The 18,179-nt window shown below is 45.6% G+C and overlaps 1 protein-coding gene across 5 annotated transcripts in view; it reads left to right on the top strand.

Moving 5' to 3' along the window:
* MYRFL (myelin regulatory factor like) overlaps positions 1–16,963 on the top strand; it is a 266,624-nt gene extending 249,661 nt beyond the window's left edge. For all 5 annotated transcript variants that reach the window (XM_073555517.1, XM_073555518.1, XM_073555519.1 and 2 more), the window contains 2 exons: positions 301–375; positions 15,268–16,963. In XM_073555517.1, coding sequence (XP_073411618.1) covers positions 301–375; positions 15,268–15,354 — 162 coding nt within the window. In that variant the 3' untranslated portion in view covers positions 15,355–16,963. The remainder of the gene's footprint in view (positions 1–300; positions 376–15,267) is intronic.
* Positions 16,964–18,179: the final 1,216 nt, after the last annotated feature.

Below are 18,179 nucleotides of genomic sequence, written 5' to 3' on the forward strand. Positions count from 1 at the left end.
CCGAACACCACAGGTGGTGTCACTAACTATTCATAAACTTTATTTCATTGTTCATTCATCCCCTTTTTGCCATGGAGCCCCAGGGCCACGGACCGGGTCACAGCTTCCGTGACAACTCCCATTGAGATCAACGGGCCTGGTACCGAGCACCCCGCTAGGCCCTGGTAGGGTGCTCCATTCGTTCATCTTATAGTTTTGCTTGTAAGTCTCCAGTACAAGCCCTCCCTATCACAAACTGTATTTTTTTTTAATGAAATATTATATTTATTGATCAAGTTGTTGTTTTATGATGTTCTCTAGGGTATCCAGCATCACTGGATTCTCCCAGTAGCCCGTCTGTTTGACAGTGAATACCATTTCCGTGTAGCCACGCCGGTGAGTTCACTTGAAATCTCCAAGTCTGTGTCCATATTGCTATTTTCCCAGATTTCACCATGCTGTATATGTGGCAACTTAAAATAGGGGAAGCATAAGTAGCAAGGTATTAGAATGTGAGTATTAGAAGTACATAGCAGAATAGAAGAAATCATTTTGGTAGCCACAACATTAGGCTAGTTTCACACTAGCGTTCGGCAGAGCTGCAGAGGGCTGCATAGTTCCTCCGTTAAGCCCCACCCTCTGCTGCACCTCTTCCTTCAGCTCCGCCTATGTCGACATGCGTCCTGCGTACCCTATCTTTAACATTGGGTATGCAGGTCATGCGAATATATGCGGATGGCTGCGCATGTGTCGTTTTGACGCTGCGACGATCGCAACAAAATGCAACATGTTGCGTTCGGCGCAGCTCGGCACAGCATCAAAACAACGCATGCGCAGGCATCCGCATACATTCGCATGGCCTGCGGACCCAATGTTAAAGAAAGGGTACGCAGGACACATGCTGACGTAGGCGGAGCTGAAGGAAGAGGTGCGGCAGTGGGTGGGGCTTAACGGAGGAACTGCGTAGCCCTCCACTGCTCTGCCGAACGCTAGTGTGAAACTAGCCTTAGCAATTTCGCTTTGCTTGTAGAAAATTATTTTGAATTTATTACATTTCACAGGAAATTCTGAAAACTAAGTCAATTATGAATGCACTAAAGCAGTTTATTTCAACACTTAGAGAGGTAACTGTAATGAAGGAAAGAGTAGAGACACATTAGAAACAGTAACCCCCCATTTGAATGGACATCATGCACTACTACATTGCTAAAGGGTCACTGTAGACGCCTCAGCTCTTTCAACCAATATTAGTTGGTGATTTCAGACTCAAGTGCTGGTTAGAGTGCAATAATTGTATTGGTTAAAGAATATTTCCATCTTAAGCATTAACTTACTTCCATAACTATTGCAGTATTCAATTGATAGGGTTAGGGTTACCTTTCCATTAAACTGTGCTAGTTAGTGACCTCTAGAGGTTCCAAAAAAATGGCCCACTAGACCACTGTTCTCCTGATTAATAAGGGCACCAGAGTTGGAAATGACACAAGATATTTGACATATACTGTGGATATAGTGATTTCATTTAACATTGTGAAGACAAGCAGATTAATTGGGAGTTCTATATCAGAAAGATGGACTCCTACTAAAGCAAATTAGGAATTAATTATTACTTAGTTGTAAACTTAACTAATAATATTAGTGTGTGCTTGGAACACTCAAAGAAGAGGGAAATCTAAATTGGGTGGTTATAGAAAAAAAAAAAAAACCTCTTATAAGTGCTCTTTATGTAGCTGGATAATAGCGAGAAAGACAGTTAGTCTTTGAAACATGTTGGAAAGTCCATTGGTCCCCGTCGCAACCACCAGCAAGTGAAACTGACGTGGTCATGTGTTGACATGTGTTGACTCACATCACGAAGGTCCTGTATACCTGGAGCAGCTCACAGACGCCGGGAGCACGAGAGGCCGCTCACGTCTGCTCCACAGCTGGAGGTACACTGACAGGAGGCTGCGACCGGCCGGGGCAGGCCCTGTAACTCGTCTATACCCCAGTGTACAAACCCCCCCCCTTTTTTCCAAGCGCTGGAGCAAAAAGCGCTATTTTATCCTGCACCGCTTACTGGAGTGAGGACTTCGCATCGCATTATCTTTACAGGTACCGCTCTCTGACTTGTGCATTTACTATTGCGGCTACTCTGCACAGCCGTTCACAGGCTGCAATTTCACTTTGACTTTTTTATTTTTTAAGCTACTATCAGGGAGAATTACCCTGCAGTATATAACCTGTTCAGTGATTTCAGGTTTTTACCCTCACTCATGCCTTTTTAGTTTGTGATTGTTCAGGTTGGAACTAAGATTGCCAACAGCATCTATATATATTCTTTTCCCTTAAGCACTTCTTCTGAGGTCTTACAATTGACTATTACTAATTGCTATTTTCTCGCTATTATCCAGCTACATAAAGAGCACTTATAAGAGGTTTTTTTTTTTTTTTTTTTCTCTATAACCACCCAATTTAGATTTCCCTCTTCTTTGAGTGTTCCAAGCACACACTAATATTATTAGTTATTTTACCTTATTTCTTTGACACCCTTGTGACAGTTGTCTTAGTGTTTGCTGCTGGAATTACACTCATACACAAGCGCCACTGAATCTCCATTTGTATTAGTTGTAAACTTAGTTTTGGACATAATTTCAAGTCCTAGAAAAAAAATCAGTATTCATAAATGAAAAGCTTTTTCAAAGATCCTTCTTGCCTGCACTTTTACTTTTTAATTTACTACTATGCTTTCATTAAAGGGGTTCTCCAGCCTTATGCTGCAAGTTTACAGTCACTGCCTTAGTGATAGAAAACAGAGAGTGGTTATAAATGGTATATTCTCTAACTGAGTCACTGTGACCAGTGGGGTATCGCAGGGGTTGGTGTTAGGACCTATTCTCTTCAACATATTGATTAACGATCTGGTAGAAAGTTTACACAGTAAAACATTGCTGGCAGCGGATAATTCAGGAAACTCTCCAAGCATGTGACAACAGAGATTCTTTATTCAGGAACAATCAGGAACAATATGTGATAAGCTAAATAGATCAGGAATAAATCATTTGTGTGTTTCTATCTGTGCAGCATCTACTGCAGGCTGCTTCTCTCATACACAGACACAGGAAAACAGTAAATGCAGTCACATGCTATCCCTGCGTGAGCCTCTGGAAGGTTTTTTTTTTTTAAACTTTATGAACAGCATACAAATCTAGCAACTGAACACTCTTAGACAGAAATGAAGTTGTGGCACCAAGCATATTCCAACAAATATCGATATTTGCAGATGATACAAAACTATGTAAAGCAGTCAATACAAGAAAAGATAGTATTCTGCTATAGATGGATCTGGATAAATTGGAAACTTGGGCCGAAAGGTGACAGATGTGGTTTAACAATGATAAATGTAAGGTTATACACATGGGAACAAGGAATCAATATCACCATTACACACTGAACGGGAAACCACTGGGTAAATGTGACATGGAGAAGGATTTGGGGATCCTAGTTAATTATAAACTTACTTGGAGCAGCCAGTGTAAGGCAGCAGCTGCCAAGACAAACAGGATCATGGGGTGCATTAAAAGAGGTCTGAATACACATGAGAGCATTATACTGCCTCTGTACAAATATCTGGTTAGACCACACATGGAGTACTGTGTACAGTTTTGGGCACCGGTGCTCAGGAAGGATATAATGTAACTAGAGCGCGTACAAAGGAGGGCAACGAAATTAATAAAGGGGATGGGGGAACTACAATACCCAGAGAGATTAGCAAAATTAGGATTATTTAGTATGGAAAAAAGACTGAGGGGCGATCTAATAACCATGTATAAAAATATAAGGGGACAATACAAATATCTCGCCGAGGATCTGTTTATACCAAGGAATGTGATGGTCACAAGGGGGCATTCTCTGCTTCTGAAGGAGAGAAGGTTTTTCAACAACATAGAAGAGGATTCTTTACTGTTAGGGCAGTGAGAATCTGGAATCCTTTCCTGAGGAGGTGGTGATCGCGAACTCAGTCGAGGTGTTCAAGAGAGGCCTGGATGTCTTCCTGGAGCGTAACAATATTGTGTCTTACAGTGATTAGGTTCTTTAGAAGGACGTAGATCTGGGGATTTATTCTGATGGAATATAGGCTGAACTGGATGGACAAATGTCTTTGTTCGGCCTTGCTAACTATGTTACTATGTTACTCTACCTGATTGCAGACTTGTGAATCCTCACATTGCACGCTTCGAATATTGGGAGCATATAGTCATGTGACCACAATTATGCGATGTGCACATTCTGTCTAGACTGTATCCAGCCTCGCTTAATATAATTGCATTGAGCAAGGTCAGATACAGTCTTGTCGGCACATGACTGCATATATGCAAATCACATACTTGCGTTCATGTCCCCGCTGTTAGCGTGGGTGGTCAGGAGCCGGAATCTCCAGGAGTGGACCCTCTGTACCATGGCAATGAGGGGCCCCGGGCGAGCTGCCAGGTGGAACCGATCCCTATACAGGGACCGTTAGGAGCAGGCCCATGGGTTCGAGGGGTTCATGGTAGCCGGTACTGAGAGGGGCGGCTCAGGATGGACTGGAGTAGGACAGTGGGACTGAAGTGTAGATGACAGCACATGGCTGGCACACAGTAGACAGGAATGGAGTAAGACTATAGCCTGGAACGTGGAGGAACTGAAGTGTAGATGACAGGACAGAGTTGGAACACAGGAGACAGGAATAAAGGAGGACGGAAGGACTGGAGCAGGATGGAACTGGAACACCGGAGGCAGGACTGGAGTAGGACAGCAGGACTGTAACAGGATGGAACAGGAACACCGGAGGCAGGACTGGAGTAGGACGGCAGGACTGGAGCAGGATGGATCAGGAACACAGGAGGCAGGACTGGAGTAGGACGGCAGGACTGGAACAGGATGGAACAGGAACACCGGAGGCAGGACTGGAGTAGGACGGCAGGACTGGAGCAGGATGGATCAGGAACACCGGAGGCAGGAGATGGAGGAAACAGGAACACTGGAGCAGGACTGAGAATAACTGTTAGCGAACACGGAAGACAGGCTGCGAGGCTGCTGCAGGAAACACTGAGGACGGCAACGAGAGACTGTAGAGAGCACAGGAGGAAGCAGGGCCCAGTGTGCAAGGTAACACAACGATCAGGCACCTCCCTCAGGGGGAAGCGGCCTGATATAGCCCCGTCTGGTCTGCTATTGGTCCGAAGGTGCTTCCGGGTCAGGGCACAGCCGGAGCACAAGAAGCAGCAGGGAGGCGCGGCCGCAGCCTATGGCGCATGCGCATTGCATGCAGGGATGGTGTCGGCCGCGAGCCCGTCAGAGGTGACCGCCGTGGCCGTCGGGTGGAGAGAGGCTGCAGCGTGGGAGCGGAGTCCGGCTGCGGCGTGGGAGGGGAGGCCGGCAGTGGCATGGGAGCGGAAGCCGGGTGAGTATGACGGAGCGGTGTAACAGTACCCCCTCCCCTAAGCCGCCCTCCCCGGAGATTAGCAAGAAATCTCTTGAGGATACGGGGAGCATTGATATTCTACCGAGGCTCCCAGTATCTCTCCTCAGGACCAAAGCCCTTCCAATCAACAAGAAAGAATGTCCTACCTTTAACCCTCTTCATCGCGAGAATGTCCTGCACTTCAAAGACATCATCGGCACCCACCGGCTGAGGACCAGTATCAGGCAAGGAATGGAAGCGATTCAGCACCACAGGTTTCAGGAGGGAGACATGGAAGGTGTTCTGGACCCGGAGCGAAGCAGGCAACCTCAATTTGGAGGTGACTTCGTTGATACATCCAAGAATTTCAAACGGACAGATGTAGCGTTGTCAGACACAATGCGCTGAGGTAGTCCATGGAGTCTGAAGATCTTTGGCCAGCTCTGGCGCAGAGGGAAGACCGGGCAGAGGGACGAAGTGGGCCATCTTGGAAAAATGATCCACCACCACCAAAATGACTGTGCAGCCCGAAGAGCGGGGTAGGTCGGTGATGAAATCCATGGCGATGTTTTCCCAAGGAACCATAGGAACAGGCAACGGAAGCAACAAGCTGGATGGATGTCTTCGTGGCACTTTGTTTTTAGCACAGGCTGGACAAGAAGCCACAAAGTTGAGTACATCTTGGCGAAGCGTTGGCCACCAGTAGTGACGGGTGATAAGATCAAGGGTCTTCTTAGTTCCGGCATGCCTGGCCAGTTTGGAGGAGTGCCCCCATAGGAGGACCTTTTGCTGGATGTTCTCAGGCACAAGTGTCTTGCCTGGAGGAGTAAGCCAGTTCATTGTCACTGGAGCCACTGTGATGATCCTAGTGGGATCAATGATAGGCGAAGGTTCCTCTGTTGTTTCATGCGGCTGGAAGACCCTGGACAGGGCATCGGCTTTGGTATTCTTGTTGCCAGGACGGAAACGAAGCTCGAAGTCAAATCGGGCGAAAAATAAGGACCATCTGGCCTGATGAGGGTTGAGTCTCTGGGCAGACTGGAGATAGGCCAGATTCTTGTGGTCCGAGAAGATGACAAAGAGATGAACAGCTCCTTCCAGGAGGTGACGCCATTCCTCCAAGGCCAACTTGATGGCCAGGAGTTCCCGGTCGCCGATCGAGTAGTTACACTCAGATGGAGAGAAGGCCTTCGAGAAGAAGCCACCAGGATGCAGGCGACCGGAGGTGGTTCTCTGGGACAATACTGCCCTGGCACCTGTCGAGGAAGCGTCCACCTCGAGTACAAAAGGTTGATTGCTCTCAGGGCGATGCAGGACCGGTGACGTGGAGAAAGCCCGTTTTAGGGTCAGAAAGGCCTCCTCCGCCTCAGGAGTCCAATCTTTGGGGGTAGTCCCCTTACGGGTGAGAGTAGAAATAGGTCTTGTGATTGCGGAGAAGTGGGAGACAAATTGCCTGTAATAATTGGCGAATCCAAGAAATCGTTGTGTCGCCTTTACTCCGACGGGGCGAGGCCATTTGAGAATGGCAGACAACTTCTCGGGGTCCATCCTTAGACCAGCGTCGGAGATAATGTATCCCAGAAACGGCAGAGAGGTCGAGACATTTCTCGATCTTCGCATACAGGCGGTTCTCCCTAAGGCGCTGTAGCACCAGGCGGACACTCTTTCTGTGGGACGAGAGGTCCGGCGAGAAGATAAGGATGTTGTCTAAGTACACGACCACACAGGAGTACAAGAGATCCCAGAAGATCTCATTGACGAACTCTTGAAACACCACAGGAGCATTGCAAAGACCAAAGGGCATGATCAGGTACTCGTAATGGCCGTCTTGAGTGTTGAAAGCGGTCTTCCACTCATCACCTGCATGGATACGGACCAGATTATAGGCTCTTCTGAGGTCCAGCTTGGAGAAGACCCGAGCCCCTCTGAGATGGTCAAACAGCTACGGAATGAGTGGAAGTGGGTACCTGTTCTTGATGGTAATCTCATTCAAGCCCTTATAGTCAATGCACGGCCGTAGAGTTCCATCCTTCTTTTTGACGAAGAAGAACCCGGCTCCCGCGGGCGAAGAGGATTTCCATATAAAGCCTTTGGCGAGGCTCTCTCGGACGTACTCGGACATGGCGGTGGTCTCTGCAGGAGACAAGGGGTAGATTCTGCCCTTTGGAGGGGTTGAACCGGGAATAAGTTCAGTTGTGCAGTCAAACGGCCGGTGTGGAGGAAGGACCTCCGTTTCCTTCTTATCAAACACATTGGCGTAAGAGCTGTAGGCTGGAGGAAGGCCCAGAAGGTCTGGAGGTGACCGAGGAGCGGCCGCCAGGCGGACAGGAGTCAGACAGCGAGCTTGGCATGGGTGCCTGTTATGAATGGGTCACCGAGGAGGAAAAAACCTAAACATGCTAAGCCCAGAAAAACCAGAGAGGTTGGTAACTATGCAGATTGCAGATCCCTGATCCTAACCACACAACTAGCAGCAGCCGTGGAGCGTACCTACGATGAACCTAGACACCTCGTCACGGCCGGAGGACTAAATAAGCCTAAAGCATGAAAAGAGGAAAACTAACTGCCCCAGAGCAGACCCCAAAGGAATAGACAGCCCCCACACATGTATTGACGGTGAAACAAGATGAAAACACAAACACAGGCAGGAAAATAGGCTGAGCAAACGATGGGACCCAAACTAACTAGAAAGGAGAGGAAAGGAAAGACACTGTCTGCAATCTGCCCCAAACCCTACAAAATAATGTCCAACACTTCTGATAACAAAATTAACCCTGAAGTCACTAGACTTCTCCCACTATATCAGCACTCTGAAATATTCTGAGACAGAGCAAAAAGAGGCCAATCTAATAAGGGACAAAAAGCAAATTGGCAAATACAGATAAATAAGAGTGGAAATTCAGCACAGCCCCAGCCGGGGCTGGCTGACCACACAAAAAAACTGAATAGACCAACAAAATCAAGTGTGAACATTAGCAGAGAAACTTAGCTTGAGCTGACTGGAACAGAGCTGAGAACCAAGACCTGACAAGCAGAAGGAATCACCAGCACCAGAGTAGGCCGTCGGCTGTCTTAAATCCAATCTGAGATTCCTGAGGTCCAATCGTCGTCCTCATTATCAGGTGGCAGATCTCTACTGATTAAATCAGCCTCACTACCTCCTGTTACCACCAGAGGGAGCCTGGAAGGAGAACGCACAACTGGTAGACCAGAAAATGAACTCACAACAGGTGCCCCCAGCGGAGTATCTCCCCAGAAGACCAGTCGAGAACAGGCTGATGACTCCTTAACCATGGAAGACCGAGTAGAATGGTGTGAGAGAGCTTAGGCAAAACATAGAAGGCTATCTTCTCTCAGTGTAAGGCTCCGACTTGCAACTCCACTTCTTCAGTGACCAAGGTGACGGTCACCTGTAGCGGTTTGCCATCCACTGCGTCAATCTGGATAGGGTTAGATAGAGTAACCACGGGAATTTGGTATTTGTCCACCTCTTCAGGTCAAATGAAGTTACCTGCCAAGCCCGAATCCACGTAGGCCACCTCGGAACCACGTCTCTCCCCTGAAACTAAAAGCACCGAAATCGTAAGAGGTTGAAGAGGGATCATCATCACCTAGGGAGGCCTCTCTTACCTGACCTAGGTGGAGAAGTTTCCCTGTCTCTTAGGACAGGTGCGGACATAGTGTGACGAATCACCACAATAGAGGCACAGACCTTGTGCCTGCCTCTCTTTCTGACGCAACTCGGCCAACTTTAGGTGATCTAGCTGCATGGATTCAACCGAGGAGGGAGAAGAGGACCCGGCTGAACGGGGACTGGCAGAACGGGTGAAAAGGGGAACTGGCCTGGTGGACCTCCTGTCTCTCGCTCACTCGCGAGCGCGCTCCTGGAAGCGTAGGTCAATGCGGGTAGCCAGTGAGATAAGGTCCTCTAAGGTGGACGGGGTAACTTGACCTGCGAGTTCATCTTTTATTCTGCCTGAGAGACCACGTCAGAATGCCCCTACCAAAGCCGCGTTATTCCAGCCGAGCTCAGAGGAGACAGTGCGAAAGCGAATAGCGTACTGTCCGACTGTGAGAGAACCCTGATGTAAGTTAAAGAGTGACTCAGTGAGAGAGGTTAACCGGCCCGGCATCGAAGACCCTGCGAAAAGTATCCAAGAAAACTGGGAGACTCGAGACTACAGGGTCGTCACGTTCCCAGAGGGGATTCAACCAAGACAGGGCCTCCCCCTCCAGATGGGACATGATGAAGGCCACCTTGGCCCGATCAGAGGGATATTGCTGCGGCAACCATTCAAAGTGGAGGCTACACTGATTTAAGAACCCCCTACAGAGCTTGGGATCCCCAGTGAAGCGAGGCGGTTTGGCAAGGAGGGGCGTCGAGAGAGCTGTAGACGCGGAGGGAGGAGTCGGGGCAGCGGTAGCAGCCTGGAGGGCCGACAAGCAACTGTCAAAGGAGGCCATGGAAGACAAAATGTGGGCTTGAGTATCTTGTTGCAGACCCAGCTCCTGTTGGAGACTGGCCAGTTGAGTGGCATTTCCAGGATTGGCCACCTGCAGGGCCGACAAACGGGTGTCCATAGACTTCATGATTGACATAATGCGTCCTTGATTCTCCTGCAGGAAGAGCAACTCTTTCTGAGTAGCAGCAGTAGTATCGGCGGAGTCCATGGCCTGATCGTACTGTTAGCGTGGGTGGTCAGGAGCCGGAATCTCCAGGAGTGGACCCTCTGGACCGTGGCACCGAGGGCCCGGGCGAGCTGCCAGGTGGAACCGACCCCTATACAGGGACCGTTAGGAGCAGGCCCAGGGGTTCAAGTACCACGGTAGCCGGTACCGAGAGGGGTGGCTCATGATGGACTGGAGTAGGACAGTGGGACTGAAGTTTAGATGACAGAACAGGGCTGGCACACAGGAGACAGGAATGGAGTAAGACTATAGACTGGAACGTGGAGGAACTGAAGTGTTGAAGACAGGACAGAGTTGGAACACAGGAGACAGGAATAAAGGAGGACGGAAGGACTGGAGCAGGATGGAACTGGAACACCGGAGGCAGGACTGGAGTAGGATGGCAGGACTGGAACAGGATGGAACAGGAACACCGGAGGCAGGACTGGAGTAGGACAGCAGGACTGGATCAGGATGGATCAGGAACACCGGAGGCAGGAGACAGAGGAAACAGGAACACTGGAGCAGGACTGAGAATAACTGTTAGCGAACACGGAAGACAGGCTGTGAGGCTGCTGCAGGAAACACTGAGGACGGCACCGAGAGACTGTAGAGAGCACAGGAGGAAGCAGGGCTCAGTGTGCAAGGTAACACAACAATCAGGCGCCTCCCTCAGGGGGAAGCAGCCTGATATAGCCCCGTCTGGTCTGCCATTGGTCCGAAGGTGCTTCCGGGTCAGGGCACAGCCGGAGCACAAGAAGCAGCAGGGAGGCGTGGCCGCAAGCCCGTCAGAGGTGACCGCCGTGGCCGTCGGGTGGAGAGAGACTGCGGCGTGGGAGCGGAGGCTGGCTGCGGCGTGGGAGTGGAGGCCGGGTGAGTATGACGGAGCGGTGTAACACCCGCTGACACCAGAGAATCCTCACAGCGCACAGTTTGGGCGATGTGGGGCTTCAGAAGTCTAGAGTCACACAGAGTGATTGCAGACTTGTAGCTTAGAACCAGGCAACCAATTTAACTCCAGTGTCCCACTTATCTAGAGTAGCCACAGGTAAGGAGAATGCACTACCCGATTGCACAGCACTTCGATTGACATCACATTCAGAATCTTCATGAGTCTCTGTGGCATCCATATTCATTGCCAACAATGTTTGCTGTCTGGGCTGAGCTGAGTTTCTCCCCAGCTAAGAACTCGCCGTGTAACTTCCTGAATGCATTCTCCATTGGAGAGAAGTTAAGCCCAGCATAGACTACAGATGTCATTGCTGACATTCTATTTGAATGCTGCAGAGAATCACAAAAACATTTGAATGTGATGTTGGTGGAAGTGGTGTGAAATCTTGGTCTGTGGCTGCCCTAGACACTTGGGACACTCGAGTTAAAGAAAACATAAAAGTTAAATAAAGAAGAGGGCAGGATTGATTTTTAGAAAAGCTGCACATAGTGATGGACAACCTCTTTAAGCACACCTTTGTTATTTGATTAGTGGGATCAGTAAGCAACAACACTATAAAGTAATAGTGTGAGTTGCTTCTGATAATCACACACAAGAGTTAAAGGACAAATATACAACATTATTGTGTGAAATGTCCTGGAAGGGCTACAGTTAAAAGAAATCCATTACCAGGTTTTGCTTTGTAATCAGAATGCAAAATTGAGTAGGTGCTGAGACCAGTGGTGCAACCAGAGTGCAAGATTTGGACCAGGCCCCCCCATCCCGAATAAATAATCTATATATGTGTGTATATATATATATGCTGATATACAGTATATATACACTCTTCATCCTGGTATATATGTCACTCATCCTGGTATATACAAGTGCTTCTCACTAAATTAGAATATAGCCTCCATGCCACTCCGCATTGATGCAGTAATTGATGCAAAAGGAGCCCCGACCAAGTATTGAGTGCATTTACTGAACAGACATTTCAGTAGGCCAACATTTTGAATTTTAAAATCATTTTTTCAAGCTGGTGTTATAAAGTATTCTAATTTACTGAGATAATGACTTTTGGGTTTTCATTGGCTGTAAGCCATAATCATCAACATTAACAGAAATATACACTGGAAATCACTCTGTTTGTAATGACTCTATATAATATATGAGTTTCACTTTTTGTATTGAGGAACTGAAATAAATTAACCTTTTGATGATATTCTAATTTTGTGAGAAGTACCTGTTTGTCCTTCATCCTGACCCCATCCTGGTATATATATTGCCCATTCTGGTATATGTCTCTTGTCCTGGGCCCCATACTGGTATATATAGCCCCCATCTTGGTATATGACTGCCATTCTGCCGCTGTTATTTAATGTACAGGAAAAAATAAACAATTATACCCACCAGGGGCGCACATAGAAGTCATGGAGCATCTTAGCAGAAGTATGATGCACCCCCCATAGTCCTCCATATAGTATAATGCATCCCGTAATCCTCCATATAATATACTGCACAGCCCATAGTTATCCATATTAGTATAATATACAGCCCATAATCTTCATATAATATAATGCACAGCCCATAGTCCTCCATATAGTATAATGCACACCCCATAGTCATCCATGTATTGTAATGCACAGCTCATAGTCAACCATAAAGTATATTTCACAGACAATAGTCATCCATAAATTATAGTGCCCCCCCTATAGTTTTTCATAAAGTATAATGCACAGCTCATAGATATCCATAAAGGATAATGCACTCCATAGTCATCTATGTACTAGTATGGCCACTGATTTAAAAAAATAAATAAATATTTATCTTGCCTTAGCTCCCCCACAATGCGGCGTTCTCTTGTGAAGCTTGCAGCTGACTTTGGCATGCAACGGGAGTGTATAACGTCACTGCCATGTGCATCGTCACGTGCATGCTGACATCACCTGCTGCTGGTCTCTGATTGGCTGACAGCATATATTGTTTAGCGTGCCTGATGTGATTGTGCTCTGCAATACACTTCAACTGGATTTGCGTCCAAGGATGCACATTTAGCTGAAGTTTCTGCTAGCAGTCGTTAAGCCCCTGGCTGAAACCCTGATGCCAGCGATGTGTCACTTGCTGGACTGCTTGCTGTCACTTGGATACAATCAAAGTTTTCTCTGCTGTAGATCTAGCAGTGATTAGAATGCTGAGCTCTGTGTAATCCTGCCCCCACCAGTGATAGGCAGCTTTCTGTGTACATTCTACACTGACAGAAAGCTAATTAACATTGCGGTGTGTTTACACAGAGCAGTTGACAAGGAGGCACAATACACCTAGTCCTGTAGTGATAATCTCCAACTGATAAAACACTGATTTTTTTTTAAACAGTAACACATGATCTAGTAAGTGGCACATCACTGGAATCAGGGTCTCTGCCCTTACATTATGCTGCTCTTAGATTACATAGCAAAAACCTGCTGACAAATTCCTTATAAGATTTGCCTTTAACTATACTTGCAGTAAAAAAAATATCAAAACAGATTTAGTTATAATAATACTTTGGAAAAGTATTCAATATTTTCACAAATCCGTGTATATTGGATTACTGTACTTTACATGTAATGTATTCTTTGCAGTGGTGTAAGTATTCCAAACCTAAATTCATTAAAATTGTATTATAAAATGTTTGAATAGCAATTATGTTACTTATTGGAAACACTGCCATGAACTTTTATTTTTCTCTCTAAATCTGTATATATATGTATGTAGTGTCAGTGTATTAATATACTCAACTACCACCGACTTCTCCGGTATGATGGATCACTCTGCTTCTCTTCTCAGTGACTCATCTACTTTTCAGACTCCCTGGATCACACTGGGGTTTATGCGTGTGCTGGAAGTCTCGTTTACCATGTAAAATATGCAGTCTCGTTCTGACGCTCCATAAACTTACATTGTAAAAGTCACTTCTGGTTTATACAGAGCGCAGTGTGACCAGTAGAGTTTGCAGAGCGGTGATGTCATTGAGAAGAGAAGCAGAGCGGTGATGTCATTGAGAAGAGAAGCAGAGCGGTGATGTCACTGAGAAGAGAAGCAGAGCAGTGATATCACTGAAAAGAGAAGCAGAGCGGTGATATCACTGAAAAGAGAAGCAGAGCGGTGATGTTACGGAGAAGAGAAGCAGAGCGGTGATGTTACTGAGAAGAGAAGCAGAGCGGTGATGTTACTGAGAAGAGAAGCAGAGCGGTGATATCACTGAAAAGAGAAGCAGAGCGGTGATATCACTGAAAAGAGAAGCAGAGCGGTGATATCACTGAGAAGAGAAGCAGAGCGGTGATATCACTGAAAAGAGAAGCAGAGCGGTGATGTTACTGAGAAGAGAAGCAGAGCGGTGATATCACTGAAAAGAGAAGCAGAGCGGTGATGTTACTGAGAAGAGAAGCAGAGCGGTGATATCACTGAAAAGAGAAGCAGAGCGGTGATGTTACTGAGAAGAGAAGCAGAGCGGTGATATCACTGAGAAGAGAAGCAGAGCGGTGATATCACTGGGAAGAGAAGCAGAGCGGTGATATCACTGAAAAGAGAAGCAGAGCGGTGATATCACTGAAAAGAGAAGCAGAGCGGTGATGTTACTGAGAAGAGAAGCAGAGCGGTGATATCACTGAAAAGAGAAGCAGAGCGGTGATGTTACTGAGAAGAGAAGCAGAGCGGTGATATCACTGAAAAGAGAAGCAGAGCGGTGATGTTACTGAGAAGAGAAGCAGAGCGGTGATATCACTGAGAAGAGAAGCAGAGCGGTGATATCACTGGGAAGAGAAGCAGAGCGGTGATATCACTGAAAAGAGAAGCAGAACGGTGATATCACTGAGAAGAGAAGCAGAGCGGTGATATCACTGAAAAGAGAAGCAGAGCGGTGATATCACTGAAAAGAGAAGCAGAGCGGTGATGTTACTGAGAAGAGAAGCAGAGCAGAGCGCTGATGTCACTGATAAGAGAAGCAGAGTGGTGATTTCACTGAAAAGAGAAGCAGAGCGGTGATGTTACTGAGAAGAGAAGCAGAGCGGTGATGTTACTGAGAAGAGAAGCAGAGCGGTGTTGGATCCTGAAGAAGACAGAGGTAAGTGAGTATGTTATTACACTGACACTACACTAACTACATCATGTATACACTGATTTAAAGAAGAAATGTTCATTGGAGGGCTTATACTACAAAGTGTGTTATGTTGCTGTCAATGTTACTGTCTATAAAACTGATTCAAATTCATTTTCTTTGCAGGATCTTGCAAACTGTTCAACAGATCCACACTTTGCTGGAATCTTATACACAGACTATTTCTTTTATTTTTATAGAGAATGTATGTAATTAGACCCCATATTACTATTTCTCCATGCCCCCATATTTTAACTGTACAAATATTATACAACATTGTTTCTTTTGTCATTGGGTTTCATACCCCTGCAGTAGATTAAACAACATTAACACATTGGCCATTACCCACTTATATATCAGTAGCTGAGTTTAGTCATTATTGCCCCAATCAGCGACTATCTGTTGAAGACATTACTGAGACGCTAAGGGAAAGTCTCTAGGACGCTAATATTGTATAATTTTGATTTGTTGGGGTACGTATATATCAACAGGCAGCGCTGAAAGAATATATTCAGCTATTGATACATTGCTGGCCTAAAGATGAATACGAAGTATCCATAAACCACTAACACCAGAAAATAAAATCAATAAAGTTTAATGAACATAAATTTAAAAACCATATATCACAAGAAATAAAGGATATATGCAAGAGGTTTATTTTGAAGAGGATATTCCAAGTACAAAAGAAGTGCAGTGGTGGTGAGTCAAAAATGTAATATAGGGCAATGACACCACATTAGATCTCAATATAGGTCATCCAATCATCATATAGTTACAAACAGACATTTCCAAAAATGTATCTCCAATGAATTGTACAAATAGTCCAGTTCAGTCACAAATGTGGCACTATTACAAGCTCAATTCTTACCCATAATGTGGAATAACTGGTCACAGACACCAGAGCAAAGCGCCCCGACGCACGTTTCTCCCACTTGCTTTCTCAACAGGAGCGTCAACTTTTCTATCCTTTAACGCTTTTTGAATATTTGTCTTGATACATAAGTGGACAGCGGCAAATGTGTTAATATCCTGTTATCCATCCATGTTACCTTATTTTAGATGAGTACTCAGCAAACGTGAAGCATCAAAGTGTAAATAAGAGAAGTAGATACTGAAACTTGTACTATAATTGTATTCACAAGATGACAGCACCTCCATAAATACTTTATACATCACCTTTATTTCGGATTCTGATGCCTGTTATGCACTACTATGTGATTACTAATGAAAACTGCTAACCTCAGGCTGGGTTCACATAGTATTTGCCTCGACAGTCTGTGGCTCCATCGGGGCTGACATCTGAACCCCCACATAACATGATTCGGCCGTATGCGACGACGGATCGATTGACTATAATGATGCAGACAGAGTCACAGTGTGCACTTTCGTAGATCATTTTTGGTTGTATACGCCTAGTTGAGGATGACACCAAGATGTAGTCGCTTACTTGCTGCTCACCTCCAATAGGTGTATACAGCCGACACAACAATGATGCACAATCAAACACACTGTGACTGCGTGTACATCATTATAGTCAATAGCCCCGCCAGTGCATATCTCTGAATCCCATTTTGTGGTGGCTCTGACATACCACTAAACGGGACAAACATTATATGAACATAGCCTTAGAAGTAAAGTTTTGAAAATCTGCTCTATGATATAATTCCTTTATTGTGTTCATGATATTTCTTTTAAATGTAATAATAATTATTATTATTATTAAATAAGTAAATTTCTCCCGGAATATGTAAAGATTCAGCTGGAATGTGAGATGAAAAACACAATTATGTAATTACAAATTACAGTCATTCAGTTTATTGTTCGTTGTGCAGTTTCATTTTTCTCCATCGATTATTCAACTGTATTGTGACATTTTTTCCCCACTGTTATTGTATAGATCATCTATTTTTGGATTTGGAATGAGTTAGTTACAGTGGGTACCAAAGGCTATGAGGCAGATCTATGAAAATGGACAATGGAACAACTGGGTCAACATATACAATCTCAGGCAAACTTTCACTTTCTGTTTTTATCATATTAGTTTAAAAGGAATCTTTTATCAGGTTTTCCTACCTCATCTGAGAGAGGTATAATGTAGGAGCAGAGACTCTGATTCCAGCAATGTCACTTAATGAGTCGATAAGTGTAGTTCTGATAAAATCAGTTTTGTTAGCAGGAGATTATCATTAGAGGACTAGTAAACCTGATGCTAGGTAGTCAAGAATATTCATGAGCTCTGTATAATATCACAACTGATTGGCAGCTTTCTGTGTACACTGTACATGGGCAGAGAGCTGCCAATCAGTGGTGTGGGTGGGGTTATACAGAGCTCAGGATTCAGAGCAGTGCTAGATCTGCAACAGATAAAGCTGTGATGTTTATTAAAATTACTGCAAGCAGTTCAGGAAATAATACATCACTGGAATCGGGGTCTTTGCCACTACATTATGTTGCTCTCTGATTATATAGCAAAAACCTGGTGAAAGATTTTCTTTAAAACAATGAAAGCTGAGCTCTGAATGGTTTCTATATGACTTTGTGTTTATTTTAATTATAGTGAGGGCAGGACTGTACATAGGGCAAAAGGGTCAGATTACTTGCTTCAATATCATCTGTTGATATGTTAAGTGTAATCAAATTTCAGCAATCCATGGTTTTAAAGGAAACCTTTCACTTCGTTTTCTCCACATAAGCTAAGCATCGCCTATAAGCCCTTTTACACAGAAGTCCAACAACATGTGTATACAGTAAACCTGTGTAGACAGGTCAAACACATTAACAAGGTGCACAGAATGACACATAGCTCCCAACTGTCCCGGATTCAGTGGGACAGTCCCGTTTTTGACCCCCCCACCCGCTGTCCCGCCCGGAGTCTATTTTTCCCGCACTGCAGGGAGATAAGCCGCACGCCTCCCCATGCACCCATCCTCGCCCTCCCAGAGAGACCCACCGCAGCCCCTCACAGCCAGCAATGACGTTGCTAGGCTGTTCTATTCTATGCGCACAGGACCTTTGATGAGGTCACAGAAGGGGAGGAG

The sequence above is a fragment of the Dendrobates tinctorius genome, unplaced genomic scaffold (genome assembly GCF_039654945.1).
Source record: "Dendrobates tinctorius isolate UK_male_01 unplaced genomic scaffold, ASM3965494v1 ptg000224l, whole genome shotgun sequence".
Classification (NCBI taxonomy): domain Eukaryota; kingdom Metazoa; phylum Chordata; class Amphibia; order Anura; family Dendrobatidae; genus Dendrobates; species Dendrobates tinctorius.